This window comes from Rhea americana, unplaced genomic scaffold, assembly GCF_003343005.1.
Source record: "Rhea americana isolate MKP2758 unplaced genomic scaffold, rheAme1 scaffold_0, whole genome shotgun sequence".
NCBI lineage: Eukaryota > Metazoa > Chordata > Aves > Rheiformes > Rheidae > Rhea > Rhea americana.
In genome coordinates, this window is record NW_028185037.1 from 17,207,477 (window position 1) to 17,231,760 (window position 24,284).

The 24,284-nt window shown below is 42.5% G+C and overlaps 1 protein-coding gene across 2 annotated transcripts in view; it reads right to left on the reverse strand.

Moving 5' to 3' along the window:
- Positions 1-316: 316 nt before the first annotated feature.
- Positions 317-24,284, reverse strand: part of ST3GAL1 (ST3 beta-galactoside alpha-2,3-sialyltransferase 1) — a 73,327-nt gene continuing 49,359 nt past the window's right edge. For both annotated transcript variants that reach the window (XM_085320352.1, XM_085320428.1), the window contains exons 3-7: positions 17,052-17,248; positions 13,898-14,077; positions 7,943-7,988; positions 5,390-5,509; positions 317-3,530 (exon numbers count right to left, since the gene is read on the reverse strand). In XM_085320352.1, the coding sequence (XP_085176478.1) occupies positions 3,357-3,530; positions 5,390-5,509; positions 7,943-7,988; positions 13,898-14,077; positions 17,052-17,248 (717 nt within the window). In that variant the 3' untranslated portion in view covers positions 317-3,356. The remainder of the gene's footprint in view (positions 3,531-5,389; positions 5,510-7,942; positions 7,989-13,897; positions 14,078-17,051; positions 17,249-24,284) is intronic.

Consider the following 24,284-nt stretch of genomic DNA (forward strand, 5'->3'; position numbering starts at 1 on the left):
GATCTGGAAACTGCTATTCAGTGCACTTCTTGTGAGTGGACATGTGACATGAAGCCAAGTACAAAGTAGTTTTCAAGAGCAAACTGCCAGCRTTATTTTGCTTTGCTGGGGCTGAAACTTAAACTTTCCTCTGGGAGACGAGAATGATTTGTAAATATAACTGTGGTGGTTTCCTTGATGGGGGAGAAGTGTGTCAGAAGAGGGGAGGAAGGGTAAAGCTTCATTACACTGTTATGTGTAACAGCGTTATATRTAAGGAAGTGCTAAAGCTACTGGAAATATTATGAGAAGAAGAAACATGGACATAAAGAAACACTTGATTATAATAAAAAATTTATTTTGATTCATATCATACTGGAAACTTAAATAAATAAAATGTCAAAGAATGATTGAGTGAGAGTCACAATCAGAGCAAAGAAATGATTATCATAATCAACAACATATTCAAAGAAAAATAGGAAGAAAATCTAGTCACAAGAGAAAAAAAAAGTGCTCAAGAGAGTTGGCTTTGGCTTAAAACACAACACACTCAAGGAGTGCCTTAGAGATTTTTCAGTGGTGGCAAATACAGTTCAAGAGTTTGAAGCCTTGGCAGATTAAGTGTTTTCCTTTGTTTTTCTTTTAAACAAAATAAAACCAGGGTTCCCAGCAGGAAAGCAGAAAGTCTTCAATTCTGGCAATGGAATGAATTGTTCCTCCAGCATCGTCTGTTGGTATCTCTTCATTCTGAAGGCTTTTGAGTGAGCAGAGAAATTGTGGACACACAATTCTAAGAAGATCTAACATGACAATARTGAGTCACCTAAAAGACTCCAGGAAAAGTTCCTCTGGAAGAGAAATGTGATGGCACAAACTATTCCTCATTCTACATATTAGTCATATCCACTTTCTGTTCTCCTGATATTTGGGAAAATGGCATCAGCAGCACACAGTTACTGCTTGCTGTCAGTAAGAAAATTATATGGGAATTGTAGTTTGTCCCATAATGAAGATGCTAGACCTGACCAGTATAGTATAAGCCAAGATATTGCATATATAATGTCAGATGCAGAGTATTCAGAGAAAAAGTAGAAATTTAATTTGKACACCAAAAGGATGCTTTCAAAACAACATAACCAAAATTTAGCTGATCTTTGATCTTTTCCTTTGATTCTAAATGGCCACCTGTGAGCAAAAATCAATAGCATCTGAGTACCAAGCCACCATGCATACTCTTCCAAGTCTTTCCAAAAATGAAATAGCAATGAAATGTTTCTGAATTACTGTCATCCCTCTATTAGAAAAGAAATTAAAGTGTTTGAATTGTTCATAATGCAAAAATATCTTCAAAATCCAGCACAGGGTGAAGATACTGCTGGAGTCTTCCATGGAATCTTTCTCTTAATATAGCTGCTTTGTTTGAAACCTATTTTCTCACCAGAAACATATTGATTTACAACAATTTCAATAATGGCAATGTTTAAAACAAACAAACAAGTATGATTCAAGTAGAAAATTGTCATTCTTTTACAAAGGGTCTTTAGCAGATACTAAATTTGTTGAATTTTCTCCTCCTGCAACATGCAAGTGAATAAGTTCTGTTACCGACCATGCTATGAAAGGCTTTCTTGACATAAGGATCATGAATGGGTCTCAATATGAATGTTGGAGGATCCTGCCCTTTCCATGTTGCTAAACTGAAGGGTTATATGCGTGCGACATGGAAGTTCAGTTCCTTGTACGGAAATTTGGCATTCTTGTCTCTTCATATGCTCACGGAAATACTCATGTGGATAAAGCAACTGTTGGCTAGTGATGCTGAGGCCGTTAATAGGTAGCTTCCCAATGGGGCAATAATTCATGAATCCTATTATCATGACATTAAGAAACAGTTCYGCATTGTCCATCATCTGAACTTTGTTCTTGGAGCCATACTTCACATATCCTTGAGGATCAAATGTATTGATTTAGCAAAAATCTGTGGATATAAAAACTGCATTGTCACTTCCCTCCTCTCACTGCCTACAGGAACTGATATTAATATACTCATTCCTCCAGAGATGCACATTATTTGGAAATCTGGCTTATACTGTAGAATCAGCGTGCRTAGAGTGTGTCCTTGTAGATGCCGCTGCAGCACTAAGTATTTCTATTATATGACTATCTTATATTGCCACCCATGATATTTCTTCTTCCATTTCAAACAGAGACCTTGTAAGGAGATATCACTTTCTAAATTTGTAAAAAAATAAGAAGAAAAATTTCATTGGAACTTTTGGGTATTTTCCCATAAAAAAGGTAAAAGTTACCTTTAAAAATTAGCCTTGCTTGCATTTTTTCAAGTACAATATAGGAACTGTTACTATTAGTTTTGACTAAAAAATATACCACATGGAGGCTAAACTTTGGTTAATTTTTCCCCCTTCTATAAAAAGGTTTAATTTAGGGTTTGTCATCTTAAAAAAAAAAGTACATCTGTTGCACAATTATAAAAGGCACATGTAAACGACTGAAAGAAAATAGTCCACTTCCCAACCTTAAACCGGATTGATTAAATAAAAATCAGCATTTCAGAGCATTTTCCACACACACACATACACACATAAAAGAATTAAAAATATATATATATATAACCAAAGAAGACAAACAAACAAGTAGCTAAAAAGGCCATTTTTTGCTGGAGTTTTCAGTATTGTTTTCTCCTGTCATTATGGCTGTATAGGAAGTAATATTAAATAATAAATGATCAGAAATGATTCGATTCATATTTTTAGATGCTATCAATGCAGACTGAAGCATTGGCAGAGTTACTACTCCAGGCAACGTCATCACATTCTTGCTTAATACAGTATAAACTGAGAAGTAATAGAGGAAACTGAAGAGATGGTTCAAAAAGATCAACAGCAGAAGTGAATTCATTTCTTTGAGGTAATCCTTACTATTATGTTCACAGCTACCCTAGTGGGTGTCAGATGCCAGAAGTTCTTTTCAGTTTTCTTCAAGGATTTCCTGCCTTATTGAAGGAAAGAATGGACACACAAATAGCAGTTCCTGTGTCCAGGTTTCCCTTAATTGCAACTGGCAGATTTTTCATCAGTAATTCAGATATTAAGCTGTAGAGCCTAAGCAGTGATTCAGCATATCATTTATCCCCAGAACTAATTGGTAGGTCCCAGCTATCTGTAGAAGGAAATCAAGTGCAGCCAGGAACCTGGTCTTCAGTCGAGCTCCGTGCAGTGATCATTGCAGCAGTGAGACATGCCAAATCCACTGCAGAATCAGACACTTAAACCTGGCTAGTTTCCAGATCATCTTCACTAAATTCTGTTCTGCTGCATGCTGGAAATTGCAGCTCCCACATCTCCCTGTGGCAAGGGTCATCTGCCCTTGAAAAATTTTATTTTTTCAATGGAGGCAAGAGTCAAAGTTATATTGAACTCAAAATCCCCATCATGGACACCTGTTTGCCGGAAAGCCCCTGCTGATGGGTTGTTTTCCCAGTAGTGATGCCAGTGTCCCCTGCTGTCTGCTCCAAAACCATACACGTTCACCTAGGAAGTGAGAAARAATTACTGTTATGGCTTGGAAAGCCTTGGTCTCAGTCTGAAACTTTGAAGAAACTTTCAGTTCATCTAGAGCTAGCAAGACCTTGGTGCTGGGCCAAGCTGTTCCACTGCGCTCAGTGATGCAACCACAGAATAAYGAGCTCAGGCTTTATAGGGGGCCAATAAAGGGACAATATACCCTAAGCCATCCTGAGACTGTCACCACATCTGAATCTACGCAGAAGAGGAAATTTCTACCTGTGACCGCCTCTTTACCATTATGGGGAACACACAGTCCTGTCCTCTAAGGATGACGTTTGACCTCAAGAGAGCAGGGATTTAGGATGACAATCTCATTGTTAGTGGATTATGACTACAAAGGGTGAAAATATATTTGTTCTTGCTCTAGTTTTCAAAATGCCAACCCATCTGGAGCCACATTTAGGTGTTTAATTATATGACATCTACAGTCACTTCCATGAGATCCAGAAGCAGAGGGATACTATGTTCTTTCTGTGAGTATACACCTACAGCCTCTTCTCTCCCAGTTGTCCATTCATCGATGGCTAGGCYTGTCCTTGCGGGTGATATAAGCCAAAACATCACAACTGACTTTATGTAAACTGGGAGCAATGATATGACGGGGTTTGAATGGACCATYGTGCACAGAACAGGCACCCCAATCCACCCACACCTGGGACCACCCAAATACAAGCTGGTTTTAGATTATTTTTGGTAACATCAAAGCCTTTCTCATTGCCTGCTCATCAGCAACCAGGTTCCACCCAAGCTGCACGTCCTGACTGCCTTGGCTGTTACAGTTTCTGCCAGAAAAATTTGGAGGTTTACTACTGGCATGGGGCCATTACCTCTCCAAGCAACCTAGGCCAAGACAACAAAARTTTGCTTTTGTCAGCAGAGCTGTGTCCAGGCCAGGGATTTTGCCAGCATAATTATTTTTATACCTTGTGCTGAAAGGCCTGTGCTTGCAAGATTTTGTAGAGCTGACCTGGTTTTATGCTAACTAKCTAAGACTGATCACCTAGGAGCATCTCATATCCTTGAACCTGGCAATTTCTTCAAGTAACTCCTGGAGTGGAAGGATTTACCATAATCTGCTGTATAAACCCCCAAACCTGGGAACTGAAAGGAATCGGAAAATGGACCATATATATTTCTGAATCTGGCTTGTGTGAGAGTGGTTAATCAATGTTCTTCAGGTGGGATTAAGTTTAAGGGTTAGTTACCCAGATGGAAATTATCCAGGYGGATTGAGCGCTCTCCAGAGAATGTGTCACCGACAGTTTGGTTTGCTGAATCAGTCCTTCAGCTCCACTCACTGTGTTCATATGAGCTCAGTTCAACTGTCCATGAGATGGTCTCATGGTGTTCAAGATGGGCAGACGTCACACAGAGACCCACACCCTCCTGGCCAGGCAGTTGGAGGCAGATGGCAAGCTTAGGGCAACACCAATGGCTCTAGGTGCTTAAATGGTAAGACAAATTATAACTTGGGCCTCCACTGACTAGATAGGTGCATAAACAGCTAATGAAGACATAGATACCATTAGCTTGACATCTGCATTTAGATGTCTCAATGTCAAATATAATCTTACTCTTTACGTTTAACTGTATTTCTSTGAAAAATACATCTGAAGTGCTACTCACATTAAAAAATAAACCATTGAGAGTTGAGCACATCTACATGTTACTGAGGACTCTGTAAGCTGGCTTAAGAAGCAAATGGCAGAGAAGATGGAGATGGGCAAATAAAGAATGAGTGAGTGACCCAGGCACAATTCCAGCATCCCAACAAGAAACATTCTCTTGTGCTATCTATATATCCAAACCCAACCTGCCTTTACCTCATCGCATACATGGAGTGCAAATATCAGTGACAAAAGGCCTGTGGAGGGGTATCTTCCATGATGCTGGAGCCAGTTTTCATAGACATACTTGATAAAAGCTGGGTTATAAATCAGAATCTAAAAAATAAATAGAGAGATTGGCTCATTAGTAAAATACTATTTACTAGTAAATAGTAAAAAACAAAACAAAAACAAAAAACCCCCCAAACCTAGTAGCATTTAATCCCTAGAGGACGCTGGGGTAAGAGAGTGAGGAGACAGGAATGATGACAGTTATTCCCTGAGCGCAGGTGTAAGGRAAATATAAAATCACATAGTTAAATACATTCAAAAACATTTCCTAAGTGCAATTACATATGACTATTCCTTCCTAGGACCTGACACTCCTCCTGTTTACTCTGCTGCAAATCCTGAGTGATTCTTATTCAAATCAATGGGTTTGAGGTGGCACAAGTGAGAAGAAAAACAGGCATTCAGTTTTTCCTGCTACTGTGAAAAGCAGTAGCCATAGCTGTCACTGCAGCACCCTGCTGCAACAAGGGTGAACCATGAGGAATCTGAGGCCTGAGAAAGGAAGTGTAAAATGTCAAGCGAGATTTGGGTGGGGATGTAGGAGCAATGTGCCAGCCRTATCTTGGTCTCTCTGTAGGTACAGGTCTAGGGGAACCTGGGGCTTGCAAGTCTATCAAGTCGTGTATCCTCTTTCGCAAGCATGCTCTTTTTTTTTAGGTCTTATTTTCTACAAGACATACATCACACTTGATTATCTCCTGGAGAAATTATGGGGCCATCTAATGGGGACGGAGCATTTTAGAGTGGAGCGAACAGTGAATCCAATAACCAGTGGGAGCCTTGGGTTTCACACTCYTTCCCTGAACTGGGCAAAGAGAGGCCTCGCCATCAGCTCTGCCCTCCCATGCTGTGCTCGTAATTAGAGTGACAGTGCATCAGTGCTGTCTGGTTAGCTGCAGGGCTTTCCTTTCTACAAAGTCAGAGGTTAACTGCTGATGTTGTATCTGCATGCAGTCACGTCTCATGGGGGGTTTTGCATTGCACAGCATGGCAGAAAGTACAAGCATACTGTCTCCCTTGTCAGGAAGTTACTCCGTACTGCTAGTCATACCCTAGGCTGCTGCTAGCGGCTAAACGGTGACACGAGTTTAACAACATGTCAGAGGGCATCTCACGAGGGTTTCACACAGGTTAATGTGTCCCTCACAACAGGTAGGGACCGGTAGAGTGATTATTTTACACCTCATAGAAGTGCAGGGATATAAAGTGATACTAGTTGAAAGGACTCATCTGAAACTTTTGGAAAAGTTTGGTCTGCTAAATGATGGACACACGCCTTAGTCARTAAATGCAGCTTTCAGGCATGTATTTACAAATGGGACCTACTTTTATCAGTGAGGTAGCTACCTGCCATTTTTTGAATGCACCATATATGTTTCTTCTGTAGGCATCTACAGAGTGAAGCAGATGGGTCAGGAGGAACACAGGGAGCCTGTGCCAGGGCAACAGTGCCTTAGAGAAGGTTACGCACAGCAACGGAGCAATGCTGGCCCTTTCATACGTTAGAAAGGCAGCTCAGTGCCTAACTCTGTCCCTGTCTACAGGATGTCTGCAATCTTAATGCTCTGTAAGAGTCTTGGAGACGCTGGGATCTCGAGCTCTTCCACACATGCACACCGTGAGAGACAATGGCCCAGAGGTATTTCTTTATTTCTCCACCTGGAGCAAGCGGCATGGCACAGACTGTGTTCACACAGCTAAATTCTGTTCCTATCCAAAATGGGGAATATTCTCAAGCCTATGCTATCTCCCAGACTGTGCTTGGGTATCACTTGGGAGAGTATCAATGAGCCTGGGAGAAAACTGTGCCAGGAACTGCGCTAACCATTAAACAGYGTGGACTTAGCTTGAGCCCAAGCTCCAGGCTTGCTGAATTCAGTGCAGACAGYTGGTACATTTGTGGGCTAAGGGCCTTCTCCAAGAGTCATTGAAACCATCACAAGCTCTCCACTGACTTGAAAATACATGACTTTTTATTTGTTCAGAGCTTACTTAGCTCCTTACTGTAAGGAAGCAACCCAGGAGCAAGAAACGTGGTTGGAGTTCAGACAGTCAAATCATTTTAAAAATATCTCCAAAAGCTTTCCACAGCTCAAAATATTGTTATATTCCAACAACTGCAACAAGTGGAAATAGAGTAATTGCTGCAGAGGGTGACTGCTGCTGGCCAGTGGAGCACCTTTCGTCTCCCTTAGCGGTACCAGAGGGAGCGATGCCATCTTCAACACCAGCCATTGCACAATAGCATAGTCACAGGAGCAGTTTCTTCCCAACCTCAGCTATTTAGTGGCCAAATTATGGTATGAATAGCACACTAGGAAATAAACTTTTAGCTTAGCTAAGCCTTGTAAAGAATGTGTATATTTGTTTGCCTTTTTTATGAATGTGAAAAACTCCCCTGGATTCTTCAGTCTCCCAAAGAGGCAAAATATCTACAGCTGGTTCATCAGGGCAAATTAACAGACCTGCATTGCTCACCTTATCTTTTTTGACTTTGATTTTCCTTGGAACTGGAACATACGTGCTGTTAAAAAAAAAAAAAAAAAGAATTAGTAAAAGCCTAACATACTAATATTTGCAACTATTTCCAATAATATTTTTCATGTTGAGTAATATTTTCATACTACATCAGATAATCTATTGTAAAATGAGGCTGCAATTAAACAACGAAGTCATAAAATGAACCAAGCTTTCACTGAGGCAAAGTTTACAGGGAGATGTCACAATTTTTTTTTTAATTTTAAAAGTAGTTATTGACAGTAGGACACCATGACTTTAGTTGGTAATATACTACACAGTCAACATTACACAGAGTCCAAGAATCTAAATTCTCAGACCATCAGAGTTGCAGTAAATCTACTATTTGAACTTAAAGACAGGAATGGCTTTCGGTTTAATTCCATGGCAGAAAACCCTTTTCCCACTAGAGGGAGACTTTTCCCCTTTCAATATTGTGGTTGATGCACAATTTTCAGAGTAGGTGGTAGCAGAGTCCAGGATTTCTGTGCTCAACATGCAACTTGTGCATTTCCAGCCCATGGCCCCACACCGGTAAGCCATTCCCTCCCTCCAGTCGCTGTGGGAAGCAGAAGGTTGCCAGCAGTTCCTACCAAATCATACCTTGTGACTGGTTCAAAATCACAAGTCACATGTTGAAGACAAAAAGGCTGTTCTTCCCCACGCCCCATGCACAGTGCACACTGGCGCTGCACGGCTCAGCACATGCATGGTGTGTGAAAACTGCCTCAAGTTCACTTCAAGTGTGAAAATACTGGTGACCTGGCCTYGCTGCTGGAGCACATCCCCAGGCATAGCTTCACAGTCGGGTCCTTACTCCACATGGGCAATCACCAAAGCCTTCTGCTAGTTCAGTCTAAATGTTCACACTCAATTTTTGGTAATAAGAAGGATTCTATCATTAAGATTTAACACATTCCCAAAACAGTGGTGACACAGCACTGTCCTTGTTTCCTCTGAGCATTCCTGAAACCTGGAATTCTTGTTCCAGGCTGGGTGAGGTGGGAGAGGTGACAGCAGTATATAGACCCTGGGATATGACACAGGACATGCACTAGGGTGGGCAGTGCTAATGGGAAAGGGGGACAAAAGGGGACCACGTGCAGACCTCTCCAACTGCCCTCACAAATTTGCCCTTGTACCTGCCTCCCATGTGTAACAAAGTTGGCAGAAACAGGCTTGATGATCCCATATCCTTCTTATGGTAAYGAAGGCATTTTTTTTCTGGCAGAATCCCTTCATTACCTTAAAAAAATAAATAGCTGTTTTTTTCTTCTAAAAAGATGATGTAGAGGAAACAAGGGGGCTTATTTTACTGATGACCAGCCAGGTACAGTACAAAACCAGTAAGAACTACGTGCAAGTCCAAGATAGTATTTGCAGATAGCTCTAAACCAACAAAGAGAGTACTGTAGCTTTGATCAGATGATGTATTAGTCATTTTAATCATGAGGCAGTTGTTCTTTTTTTTTTCAGAAGCAGTGCCCAAACCCTGCTGTTGCTTAGCTGTAGAATTTCATACAACTGCGTAAGAAGTATTGGCACACTGCTTAAGACCAAATGGAGAACTATGATGTTATGATCACGTAAAACCCGGATGCATAGTAGCCAGGGAGTTAGTGACCCGGTAAGTACCACACCAGAATGGCACACAGAGCAAAGCTGCAGGTGGAATTCATACAATCTGGGAAAAGTCCCATATGAGTCACTTGGCAGGGCTCTAACAAAGTCTGCCAGTGTCACTGGCTGCTTTGCAGAGGACATCTACTGCACCCTTAACCAAGGGCAAAGATGTGGAGCACTTTAAGGAAGACAGAAACTGTTCTTTGGCAAAACCAGTGGAGATACATGGGGCTTTTTTTGCTACAGTGCTTCCTAGCAGACTTGCAGAATCTTCCTGCCAAGGCAACCGCACTCCGTATACGACTGATGAGGGCCTGGAGGTTTTTGCTCCCGTGTTTTCCTCAGATCTTTCCTGAGACAATGCTCAGTCTTAGAGAGCCACATTGAAATGCAAGGTCCTGTCAACCAAATGGGAGATGCCTCTGATGGGTTTTAGTTCTTTTTGATCCCTTCTACCCTTTACAAATGTATGCAACAATTTCCTTACATATTGTATCTGTCATTATGTTTGCCTAATGCATGCTCATTGGTTTAGCCTATCAGACTAAAATTATGTTAAATGTCTTATGATTTTTGTGCCTATGATTTTCTAGTTTTATTACTTCAGCATGTGCCAGCTTATTAATTATGCAATTTCTCTTCTTTGAGTTCAGAAGAAAACTTAAAATACTGATATTTATTCCAGTTAAATACTTACATAAATACTATAATAATTTATAACAGATACTTACCAAATCCATGTGATACCACTTAATTATAAATACATATCCTGTATCTTATTAAGCAAAAATATTTTCCCTGCAYGTGCTGACCTCTATTCTTGTGATTGCCTTGTAGGGAACTAGTTGTGTCTTCTAGCTGGGCTAAGAGCTCACTCAACTTTCCTGCTGCAACCCGCCTGCTCCAACTTCTGAGGCTAAGTACTCAAAACGTAGTGAGCAGCTCTGCACTTTGGGCACAGAAGAGTGACAGYGATCAAAATGTGGGTGGGTGACACTGGCCCAGAAGGCCCTCTGTAGGCTCCTCTTCCTACCGCGGGTAAGAAGCTGTGCAGTAGGTGCTGGGGTTGCAAGACGCCTCCAAAGGACTGTTGGGGCTGGAATGGGCTTGAGGCACTTCTGTGACTTGGGAGGGGGGTCAGTGTGCCTCAAAGCGTTGCAGGGCGCTGGGGGTGTGATGTAGGAGCTTGCATGCAAGAGTTCTGCACCCCTGAAAGTGTGACCTTTATGAGCCAAGGCTGCATCTCTTTAACATGCAACCAGAGGTGATTCCTGTTGCTGTTTCATATGGTTTATTGGCATGCAAATGTTTGCTGGGCTGATGGTGTTTTCAAAGCATTGCAATACATGGAAACAGTGCTCTATGAACTAATAAACAACAGCAAATAATTGACTTTTCGCTCAACGCTCCTTGTTAACGAAGCTGATTAAGGAATCCCATTATGTTCTCTGGCAATCAGAATAAAGCTGCAGATGGAGGGACAACCTCTGCACGTGGGGCAGAACCCTAAAGTAGCTCGAGAGACCTAACTCACTGATTTGACAAAGACATAACAAGGGGTTCAAGTCAAAGCCTGTTTAAGGCAACCAGAAGCTTTCTGTGGATCCTGTTAGGCTTTGGAGCCAGGCTTAAGGCCAGAGCTTCTCAAATATTTTTATTGATAGAGCTTGCTAAAGAAAAAACGTACAAAAAATGTCAGCGATATATTTTTAGCTGATTTTCTAAGTGAACTGATTTTGAGATTTAAAACATTGCTTAAAGATGGATTTCTTAACACAACTGGATATAACAAGCCATAGTGTCAAAAAAATAAAAACACTAAAAATAAACTACAGCACATTTGTTGCAAGTTAAAAGAATCCTAATATGCTAAGACTTGAAAAGGATCTAAACTGTTTTTACAAAGAGAAGAAGAAGAAATAAAAACCAAATTTTGCCCCATCATATTTTTTTCTTAAAAATGTGAAGCAGGTCTAATCGCTAGTGTGTAGAGACAGATTTTTTGCAAGCTTTTAATCTTCTGAGACTCTGAAATTAGAAAAAAAAGTTGAAAAAGTTTGAAATACTTTTCTCTGAAATAAATAGTCTGATATGCTCCTGCTCTCTATGTGTAGCAGGAAGTATGGTGCTACTGAGCAATCCCACGAGGTCATGGCTTTACAAACAGCAGATAACCTCACATAGCATACAAATGTCAAAAATTTCATTCTCTGGATTAGGAAAAGCCAGCTTAAAGGAAGGGAGAGAATCTGCTAGCAGGGTCCAGAAGAAACATGCATTTTGTTCATATTTCTAATTCCAGTGCTGCCATAAATGTATTAGCAGGACAGCACTTCATCCCAAAAGCACTCATAAAGAAGAAATAGAGAATAAATATCAGTGTGGCACATTATTGCCAGGTAAAATGTGATAAATTGAGGCTAAGGTACACAAGAGACGCATGAAACAAGGATATCTGCTCCACACGTCTTTCAATCACCATGAGCCATGCTACCRCAAGACAGCTTGCAGCAGCTTAATATTGATCCAGCAAGCAGCTCACTCCTCTGCTGRGGGGGGGCAGGGAGAGGACAGCACAAGTTCATGGCTTTCGCCTGGCTGAGCTGAGGCAAGTGCAGAGACCAGGTAATGCATGGGAAAAGGAGGGGGGAAAAAAAAAGCCAAGGGAGGACACACAATGCAACCCTCCATTTGTCATTCGACTGTGCCCTCATCTTCCTCACTTTTTTTCCCCCCAGTTTCTTTATTTAGAAAAAAAGAAAACTTGTTTTCCCAGAGATGCTTGGCAAACACTTTGACAAGATGCACAGAAATGTTGTGTCTGCCTTTTCCACCACGCAGGCAGGCACAGTCCCTCTGCCCTCCTTCTTCAGGGGCACACCGTGCTGACCCAGTGTCCTCCTTCCTACATCACTGCGATCCTTCCGTGCAGCATCCGGGGAGGAGGAAACACCTCTTTTCCCAGGAAGGGCTGAGGCAGCTCCGCCTGCGTCTAGCACTCTGGAAAGGATCCAAATCATGTAGGCAATGGCTTACAAGTGCTTCACCTTCCCTCTCTCTCCCTCTCTGCTGTGACTTCTCCTAAAGGCTCCATTGGCCACTCATTGCTCAAGCTGGCAATTAGCCACAGATCTAATTCAGCAACATCTCCAAAGCCCTGTATGTTTAAGCTCTGATACGGGTTGGTGTCAGACTGCCTGAATGAGAGACAATTTCCAACCAGGAAATTAAAATCACACAAGACGGATAACTCCAACACCAGCTTCGCTCTCTGAAGCAGGCAGAAGAGAAGGGATGAGAGGCTAAGCCTGATGGGAGGAATAGAGAGAAAGGCTTTGAAGGGGCTCTCCAGCCCGAGAGTGATTCTCAGGGTAATGCCTCCCTTTTAATAGCACTGCATCCTGCAAGAAAAATAATACTCTGGCACAGAGCAAACTCTCTAATAGATGGATCTGACTCTAGCCAGAAAAACACTGTAAGTGTGAAGCCCTCAGAGGCTTTCTGAGGAGACAAGTGAGAGATCAGTGTCCCTGTTTTACTACCAGGAAAGATGGACCAAACTCCTGACTAACTCTCCCAAGTGAGGTCAACTGGGGTCAAAGTGCTGCAATACCTTTTCCGCCTCTGCTTTCACCACCTTGTGTGAACCACCACTGCATCTCTCTCTGCTTCCGTATCATGGGAGGTTGGACTAGATGATCTCCAGAGGTCCCTTTCAACCTTACTGATTCTATGATTCTATGATCTTCTGTAAACAGGATAATATGTACTGGAGGGCTACTCAGACACTACTCAGAATGTCACAACTGGGATAATCTGGATGTCTAAGATGGCCTCTGGATGAATAACCTACCAAACTACTGATTCTGCAAATGGATTTTTGCTGGGTACACACTCTGACTTCACCTGCTTTATTTCCAAAGGTATCTGAGAAAAGAAGGGATGCTAAGAAGCTCAAAATGAGAAACTCTACCCCAAAGCCCAGGAAGGAGGTTGTTAGGCTGCCTATTTCCAGCAGCAAAAGCATCCCTTTTATTTTTTTGAGATTGTTGTGTGGGGCCAAAGAAGAGCTGGACCTGGATCCCCATCTCGAAAACTGMACCCTAACATCAAACTGTTGCTAGAAAGCAAATTTTCAAGACAAAATTATGCTCTGAGACGGTCTGTAATGCTCCCCTAGTCCTTATCAGAAGTGGAGGCTAACTCAGTGTGGACTTCTTCTTTCTATAGCAATGTGAGGTGCGTAGACTTCCACCCCTTCTGCCAGCTCACTTGCAGGCTACCGTTACTCACAAGTTGATGGTGCCCGTTGTGAGAGCAGTGACAATCCAGCGCAGGTCCAGGGTTTTGAAGGGGATCACGATCATGCTCACATTTTCTGCCAACTCTCTGTAGCTCTCAGGGTAAACAAAGTGGTGAGTGGTCTTGCTGCCAACATCTGATTCAAAGCCAGCAGTGGGGGCACGATTCATTCTACATTAAAAAAAAAAAAAGAAAAAAGAAAAGAAAAAAGAAAATAAAAGATGAGAAAGCTGGAGAGAAATTATGTAGGAAGAAACATATTGCTTGAAGTGGCAGGAAAATATTCCCATGGCTAAGGAGACTGCTATATGCAGACTTGTCATACTGCCTTGACAGAGCAGTATCCAGAGCAGTATCCTTGAGGACAGAGGGTCCTCAAGCAGGCTGAAATGATCACCACCCATAGAAGATAAAGCGTATGAAAACTAGGCTTTAATGGGATTCCTCTGACTGAATGAGAGAGTCTGCAAAGAAGGTGTTTCTCTGGGCAAGTTCTTGTACCCCTTTAGTAGTCAAGTGGAGAGCTGGTCAACAGAGGCTGACTCTGCGAGGGCACAACTCTTTTATCCAGAAATTGCTGCATGTAGTAGGTAGAAATATAGTACTCTGCAGTTCATCAACTAGATCTCTTAGAGTTTCATTCTCACCCAACTTTACAGATGTATTTCAATGACTAGGGATGAGCTAATAAACAACGTAATGTGTGATGAGAAACAGTAACTATTCCTCTTGGTCCTTCTATGAAAAGGCACAAAAGCCACAATGACAAGTACATGGACTACTGCTGACACTTTATTTACTCACGGCTTACTTTATAGTATGCCCCCAGACTCTGATAAATCTACTGAGGAGTGAGGGGTCACTCCTAAATCAGCTCCATAGTTTGCTATCATGTCAGTTAGATCCAGTAGTGTGGTCTTTCAGTAACCCTAGGGTCAGTGCATGAAGATCTGCTCAGGGCCCACCAGGGCTCCATCAAAATGCATTGGGCAAATAGAGGTGCTTTATGTTGCGACTATCACGGAACTGGGAGCGAAGGGGGTTATCTGAACTGCAAACGCTGCTAGGACTCCACAAACATCTCTAGGCTTGTGTTTACTCCTAAAGGAACTCTGTGGACACATCAGCAATTCCCTTGTTGATACATTAGCTTGCCGTGGGTAGAGCAATGACATGTTTCTGTGGTGCAGCATAATGAAGATTAGAGATCTGCAAAGTGGCTCTGAATGAATTTGCATGTCTCCATGATATCTGAGCAACACTGTGGAGAAACCCTCAGTCTAGCTCTGTGCAAAATGAGGTTTCTCTGAAATTCAGTGGTCTACTGCAGAGACCTAGTAGAAGTGTGGGGAGTGYAAGGAAGGATTAGATGAGGAGCAGCATCACACATTGTCAGACAACATGCTCCCCAAGTTACTGATAACAGAGGAGGTAAAATCTCTTTAGTAAATATATGTGAGGCTKCAATATTGTGGTGCTCTCCCCAGGTGAATTCATTAAGTTTCTTCTAACTCCCTAAAAGGCRGTTATTAGCCTGCCGGCCTGTGTAGACTTGTTGATGAGCTAGTCTCTTCTCTGCCAACTTCAGGGATCTGTGTTGCTCAGTGTAGAAATCCTCTAAAGGTTCTTACTATGTTTTTGTCTTGAGATTAGTCAGCCTGAAGTAAAAAATGAAAGGCTTTTTTTCTGTTAGTGAAGACAAAGGTGGCATCTTAGTAACAGACTCGCACCCTGCACTTGGGTCTGTGTACCTTCCCCATCATCTGCATGGCAGAACAGGATGGTGGAAGGCACTGTGCACACATAATCTGAGCACGAAGACCTGGAGTTACTTCAGTCATAAAAACAGTTGGTTAAATAAATAAAACTAAGCTGGTGGAAATGGTGTTTGCAATGAAAGGTGCCACCTCCGACTCCTTGGCTCTCTATCATGCTTGGCTGCATTGCCAAAGCATGAGGAAGTAAACTTCAGGCCACAAAAGATTTTGTTTCTGGAATAACACACAGAAGGGTCACCTTTTTTGCACAGGTTTCCACAGTAAATCCTAAAAATCTTGTGTCATCTCTTCAAACCTAGCTCAGGTGGGTAAAGCTCAAAAGACTGCTGAAATAGAGATAAGAGACAGAAAGATCTGATTGCAAATCATGAAGGTTTTCTCCTTTTTCAAGAATGCATGGCTGTGGCAAGGGTAAGGCCTCAGAGTAGAAACAAACATCTGAGTGTGTTACTCTTCACTTACCACTCCAAAAAACAGCCTTTGAGTCTAGCTAGACTTTTCTGCGTGAGCCTTGAAATTTAGGTGAGGCAAGTAAGCACAGATGTTCTTCAGTTGCTTCACACTCACAATGGGCAGTATTAATGTACGAAGCTGTCCACTTCACTTCGTGTGGGTATACCTTCATGCCAAGAGCTGCAGCAGCTCAGACAGATCTGAAGAGCAGGTCGGCTGCCTCTGCTTCTAGGGATCGACCTTTGGCCAAGGGTTGGGGAGCAACTGAAGGGGAGAACTCCTTAAATTACTTCAGTGTGAACATTCAGATGTCATCTAAATCCACCCCAGAAGCCTTGTGGCACAACAAAGCTTATTATGTTGCTTCTGAGAGTACAATCTCAGAGACTGTGTTTTCAGAAGCAGTTCTTCCCTTCCAGATCRTCTGACCTCTGCATCGCTCCCTGAATTTTGTTGTACTGGCAACCATGGTGTGAAACCTGGCAAATGCTACTGACCACTGTGGTTAAGAAAGTTCATCTGACAGCTTTGCAAAGACAAATTTATTCGGCCCAGATATCTTGAGTGCCTTTTGTGTGCTTAGCTCTGCCTAGCTGAACCCCACTTYGTGATTCCAGTGGGACACAATATCCACCCTTCTTCACAACATAGAGGTGGTACCAGCCTTTATAAAGTTGCTGCAGTCATCCAGCTGTCTCCTAGATCCCCTGTTATGAGGAAAAGTCTTCCAGTTGCTCACTTCTGGTCATCTAGAAGTCACTTCTAACTCGTTTACCTCTCTGGAGCTTAGACTGGACTTAAGTATCAAATTTCACTGGATAGCCCCTAAAATCTTGTTTGCTCACTTGTGCTCCCAAAATGCTGATGAGTCTTGAACAACAGAGGCATGTGGAGCTGAGGTGGTACATACTTACCTGAGCACAAAGTCATGGGAGTCAATATCATGTCCATACTGAGACTGTCGAAGGTTCCCGGAATTTCCCACAACGGCGCATCGTCTGCATGTGAAAATATCTCGTTCTTGCAGTGGATCCCCATCCCCAGGAACGATCTCAAACAATTCTTTGAGAGTGTCATTGATATTCTTGGGACTTTTCTCTCCTTGCAATTTCTGTTGGGAAGAGAAGTCACTCTAGGTTACCAAAACAGCTAGATTTTGCATGTACAAAATGCAGCTTCAGTTGTCTTCTCAAAGACCATTCCTGCCCATTTAACTGCAGACACTATGTCTTCTGTAGTATGTTACAAAGTTTCAGGGTGGGAATAGCACTGTGAAGAAAGAAAGTGGAGGACTCCTCYTGATAACTTTTAATATGGTTCCCTTTTTTCCTTCTTTTTTCCTCAGACTGTCTCACCTCCTCATTCTCTATCTGACAAYGGTGGAAAAGATTATACATTCAATCTGAGCACTTGAACCTAGCAAAACAGATGTTCTTCTGTTCCTAATCCAACCTTCACCCAGATTATTTCCTGCTAGGACATGAGTAAGATTTCTTTTTATCCTCATAGAAAGGGCATAAAAGTATCAGGAAATAGGTGGCACACAGAAGAGGGGTAGAGAAAGCTGAAGTAGCCATGGACTCTCCTCCCACAAATCTTGGTGAATACCAGAACTGGGAGCGGGAGATCTCATTGCTGCTATTCTGGACTGTGGAGGAATCAGCTGCTGGTGGAATAGGAAGCTGCAGTAGAGTGGGGGAGTTAGCCCTGAGGGTTGGAGAAGTACAACTATCTAAAAAATTATCCAGGATGAGGAAAACCACCCCGGACCTAGGTTATTGTGTCTGTTGCTATGGAGGGAAACTCYTTTGTAGTAGCTCTGTGGTGCATGGTGGAAACAATGCTTGGATTTGGAAGGTGCAGAGTGGAGAGGCAGGTGATGGTTAGACACTCCCTTTCTGGGGCTCTGCTCTGACTGCTCCTATGTGGTTTAGGAGTGCTGGTGAGCTCACAAAAACTACATTACCTGTCTTCTTGGTGTTCTTTGCTTGCAAGGTGAAGGTTCCCAAGGCAGAATGGCTCTTAATGCAACAACCACCAAAAGGTTCTGCACTTGTTCTGCAAGCCCAGAGCAAGGAGGGACAGGGAGGGAGCTACGAAGAATCCCTTTTCCCACAGCTCCCAACAACACCCCTGAGCGATTTGGCTTTAGCTTCTGATGAATTTGTCTCACTTGCACCAGTTTATTGGTTTGGCTTACCSTTTCTCACACATCTAAACACAAACACAGGCACTCACAGATATATCCTTGTATTTTTCTGTTTGTTGGTTTGTTTGATTGTTGCCTCTTTACAGACCAATGTAAAGCAACCATATGTGCATTGAATTGAACAATAGGTCTGTGGAGTTCAGAATAACAATCAGAACAAAGAAGCCAAAGAAATGCTGCATACAAAGATTTAATCTTCCTGCTAATCCTTGCTAACCTACATACTTATGCACAGGCTTCATAAGATTGTCTTGTATTAAAAGAAATCACAAAATCCTTTCTGGGATCAAGATATTAACGGTTTTTATTATTTGGGTTCTTCATTCCTCCACAGTAGCTAATACCAAATATCGCTAGAAACAAGATCCAGGGCTTGGGTGACCCCACAGCTCTGAGTCCGCTGGGCAGTGCTGAGAACTGTCATCAGTCATGGCCACGCCAAAGTAATCACTGCATTTTTCCATGGCAGTTACTGTAAAAAAGCACGAGTCACTCCGTCACTTAATTTCATTCCTTTCTCCCACTCTGAGGGCAGCACAGTAGAGAAGCCAGGTGAAGCAAACAAATGGTTGTGTGTGTATCGAAAAGCAGTTAGGATGCACAGATAAGCAACGTCAACATTAGCACAAAGGCTGGCCACCTCTTTTAGTGTGGGGAGCAGGAAGTCGGGAGATTAGAGTGCAGGCTACCAAAATTAGGGGCAACTTCAAAGATGAAGTTCAGTGGAGCAAAACTGTCACCTCAGGTGCAAGGCTGATGTATACTGTCTTTGTGCCTCAGTTTCCACAGCATAGGCATGCCAGTACTCAGTGAAGGGCTCAATTACTTAAGTGCAAAAGATTATCTTCTTCTAAGTTTGGCTGTGCAACGTAAATATATGTTTGCATGTCTAAACTCTTGTGAATTCTTTATAAATGCAACCCATTTTATTTTTAGAACTGCTCTGAATATGCAAAAAACACTTAAGGTTAGAAGATCTAATCCTGTAGACTTCAAAATAGATGGAGACTTTCATAGATGTCRTAGGATGTGGGATCAGACTTATAGTGCAGAAAATTCCAAGCCTTTTCAAAAATACATTCGAATTATCTGAACTCATACAGGCATATACGCGTGCACACTCCCTCTCTGTAAAGTTGAACAGATTTTAACTGTGTTTTTTTAAAATGCATATAGTACATGTATATATGTATATGTGTGTCTATATATAAAAAYATGTGTGTGTGTACAYACATACATGTATGTATATACGTGTATRTATATATGTGTATATAAATGCATATAGAAAAATCAACAAATATAGCCCAAAAGATTTTAATGAACAGAATTGTTCCAGAAAAGATAAACCTATTCTTGAAGTGATTTTCCCTGAGAAAATTCAGGTGAAGAAGGTAATTTTCAGAACTTTTTAGCACCTAAGTACCTCTTTTTAAGTAAAATTGCCTTCTCAACCAGCATAATAGCATCACTGGGGGAGAGGGAGAAAGGCGTATGTACCTATTTCTGTTTGATGAATTAAAATGGTAAGCAGCATTGCCATGGATAGGCACCTCCATTTACACAGAACTGRGATCTGAATTTTCTCTCTGTTATACTGTTACCAACGCACAGCAACCTTGCTGCAACCAAGTTTTTACATCATCACTTTCCTAAGATCTCTCAGTTGTGCCAAATACTAGATATCACTACTGATACCAGAAATTCCCTCAAAGACCTTGAATAGGATGGGGATATTACTGTGCCGAGCACTAAATAYACATACAATAAGAAAACAGTCCCTAACCGACCTATTAAAAGTGCTTTGTTTCCATTTTCTCAGTGGTTATCTGATTGGACTACATTTTCCAAGCTTAATCTTCAATGAAACCTAATTAGTTTTTTGAAATTTCAGCAGAACATAGCAGAGCTGGCAAAGAAGACGGATATCTCCAAAGCAGTGGCTTTTACAASTGGCTCAATGTGCTGCCAGTTCCCTATTTCGCAATGTTTACTGACTTCTTTAAAAAAGTTTATTTTAGAAGTGTTACAATTGCAAGCCAATTCTCTTTCCTACAGCATTTTAGGGTAAAGTGGCAATTTCTTTTCTCTCTCTCTTTTTTTTCTTTTTTAATGCGCTCCCACCAGCTTGGCATTTCCTGCAAACAGATTTTCTACTTTGCCTCTCTTTAGCTTCGCTGCTATTTGCAGCTATTTTTACATCTTCTTATTAAGAAAAGAAAGAAAGAAATAATAATTAAAGAAAAAAGCTCAGAGTTTTTTCATTTCTTTTCTTTATGCATGAACAGACCTCTGAGGGAAAGCTTGCTGCTCGTTCTCGTACCACARCGCATACACATACATTAACGACGACCGGGGGCCTCGTGATTTGCTGCGTTTATAAACTCCTTGGAACGCTTTCCGGTATCATCACATCACTAGCGATCACCAAGAAACCATACCCCACACTCGTCTAACGAGTATCACTAGGGGAGGAGGTACATTACATAAATTCAGCCAACGCTGCCCAAAATTAATTGCTTGGAGAGGCCAGGAAATAGCTAATGGTCAGGAAAGTGTGAAGCAAAGCTGTTCAGCATTGACTGGACAAGTTTGGCATCATACATCCCCCCAAAATTCTCAATTGCTAGCATGTAGACATCATCCTGGTGGCTCACAAGTGCTGGCATGGGCACCAGGATGGATCCTGAACGGCAGCTGTGATGCCCTTCTGCAACACAGCCCWCGCAGCCTTGAGGAGCTTGCAGAATAAATATAAAAATCTAGTGGAAGTGGATGCATCAGTACTGTTTTTTCATGACTTTTTTTTTTTGTGTGTGTGTGGTTTTAAAAGATAAAGAGGGAATAAAGCCCCATAAGACTCTCTTTTGTGCAGTGACTAATTGCATCAGGGGAGCAGCTCTGAGGAATTAGTGCTTGTGCAGCCCTTCCCAGCTAGAAAACATTTTGCAAAGATTAATCCTAGCAACAGTCTGGCAGGGGAAACCCAGGTAATCTCCGTTTTGCAGGCTGAAGGAGAGGTTAGAGGGAGACCATCAATTTTAAGAATGCCTCCTTGGCCTGGAAAGTATGACATTATTACTGTGACATTTAACAGCCTGCAATTACTCCAAATCAGAAAGATTAAGGTGAAGAATATAGAGACTTTCAGGTGTCTGAGTTGGCTTTGTTTTATGGTTTGYGCCTGTTAAATACTGCACATTCTCCCACATGAACATAATGTACATATATATGCAAATAGCATGCAATAATATGCATAGGTCAAATAGTATGATTTGTAAATTGTAGCACTGGCCGTTGCTGGTTCCCATTCCCGCTTACGTGGGCACCACAGGCCAACTCCACGCTGCCGTAAGGAGCAGAGCCCGCGCGCCGCCAGCTCTGCCCGCCTGTATTTCCAGCTGTACGGTGCTTGCAGCTCGGCAGAGTGCTGGGGCCAGCCTGGGCTTGGGCCACCTCCAAGTCAGGCCGCCGGTGCCGGAGGCGGTAGGCTTTGCAGAGGGTGGCGCACGTTCAGACGTTCTCTCCCAGCATGTCCAAGGCTTGTCCAAGCAGTGAGCTCGTGCCCAAGCGGTATCGACCCCTGGTGCACATGGGCTTGTAGTCGGCATTTGAGCTGGGACCTCATTTGGGCTCCCTCAGCACTACATTCCTTCAGGGAACACGTTCCCTTCAAGTCGTTGAGGAGAAAACTATTGATTTTGCTTCAGGAATTACAGGCAGCATCCCAGTGCTAAAGAAGACTATGTGCGATCAACGCATTTGGGCAAAATATCTACAGCAAGCATTCAAAAGGAATGACACGGGTCCCAAATGGTCCAGTGACAGCGTCCTAAAAATGAGTATACCTTCCTCAACTTCTCCACTGCCTATGGTGGAGATGCCATTTTATGTGCTCTCTGGTTATCAAATCTTTAAGCTTTTTATATTTTATCTTTTTATATTTTACCCTACAACCATGAGGACTAAATAAAATCTAAAAGGACTACAAGACCATAAGGACTAAACCCAAACATTTTCTTTTAGACATAGGATGAGAGATTCTCAGCTAATCACATGACCCTAAGAGCTGAGCTTTTTCTCTAAAAAAAGAAAAAAAAAGAAAAAAAGAAAGAAAAATCAAACCCTCAAGTATCACGAGACCCAAGATAAAAATTGTTACGATGTGGTAGTTTATGAACAATGTGCTACAGATAAGATTGCTAGGAAACTCTGAGCCTGATTTTGCTTATCACAGTTTTAATCCATCAACTTCAATTGAGTTATTTTGGAATTAGAACAGCACACTCTGATCTCTTATTTTTAATACTTTTCAACCACCAAAAACAAAGCAGAAAAACCTCAGAATAAACCAAGAAAACTATAAATAAATGCCATGCAGTGTACTAGCACGCAGTTCTTGTACTGTTTCCTTATATACAGGTTACCGAGCTTGGTGGACGTGTCCACAGCATTTGTGTCACAGAGCAACAAGGAAAAAAACCGCAGGTGAGTCAGCGCAGGGAGGTGGGAGAGGAAACACAAACAGAAGTATTGCATCACATGCCATAACGCGCCAACTTCCAGAACACCGAGACTCTCTCAGTCCTTCAATACGAGATGTGAAAAGGGAGACAGGCAGCAATAGAGACAGAGGTAGTGAAGAGGGAGGGAGAGCAGAGCAGAGCAGAGCAGAGGAGACGAAGGGAAAAGGGAAACAAGCTAGCTCGGTGTGATCTCCTGTGTTATAACTGCCCAGATTTTCCCCGATAGGAGGAATCCATGAACAGCACAGAGCGACTACGGTGGTGTGAGTAGGAGATGGATCTGGGCTRCTAAGTGTTACCCCAGTAAAGCAACAAGGGGCCAGTTTATGGGCTGGGCAGATTTAAGCGGAGGAGATGTACTAGCCATAACAACAGCCTCCTTTGTTTCGGAGAGCAAAGACACAAGCAGGCCAAGCCTCACCCRTCTGCAGCATACCCTGCGGAGGAAGCCCTGCAACCGCGCTTCCAAAAAAGCTGATTTATGGCTGGTGGAGGCTGARCCTTCTCCGTCCTCACTGCACGTGTGGGGCCACTCACTCAGCTACGCAACAGGCTATTTTATCCACTTTCCCGCACAAAAGCCCACGTCCTACCACACTGGAAGSGCTTAAAGCAGACCACATACTCTCCAAACATAATATGAGGTGYGGGACCAGCGATGTGAAGGGTTGGCTGCAAGCGGGTGAGCCCACATTAGCCTTTAGACCCAGGTAATGCTTCATCTCAAAGACCTGCCGTTGACTTCTGAAGTTGCTTATTGCTTTCCTAGCAGTGGAGGGATGAATGCTCCAGSATTACTTGGGTATAACCATTGCATTAGCCTTATTCTCATATACAGGAGAAGGGTTAACGAGCGTTGAGAGCAGAGTCTGGGTGGTGAAGCCGCAGCACCCTGGCAGGGGCTCTGCCTGTATTCAGCCCAAGCACATCACATGGGTCTCCTCGATATGAAAGTCAGAGCACTACAATAAACAACTCCGCTGCAGTCGCAGGAGTCTCGTAACAAAACCATCGCACTGCTCCAAGGCAGCTCCTGTGAGCCACCGTGCAGTGGTTTTTCCCCTGAAACACAGTTTAAGCAAGAACCAGCAACCTCAGATCCCCTCAGGACCTAATCTTTTAAGCACAAAGAGAGCCCCCAAATCAGAAATTATTGAGCTTATAAAACAAAAGACAGTATGGCCACGAGCAAACTCTTCGTTATGACTAACAAAAAGCTCAGGATCACTTAAGACGAGAATAAAAATGAACCAACCCCTGCAGAACAAAAGGGGAGTGCAGTGAGGATGCACCTGAGAGTTATTTACTGTAGAAATCATAATGGCTATCTTTAAGCTGGCCTACAGCAACATGTATTTAATTGGAATTAAGTTACAATGAGGACTTGAGGCTACCTAACRCCTTGATTTACCCAG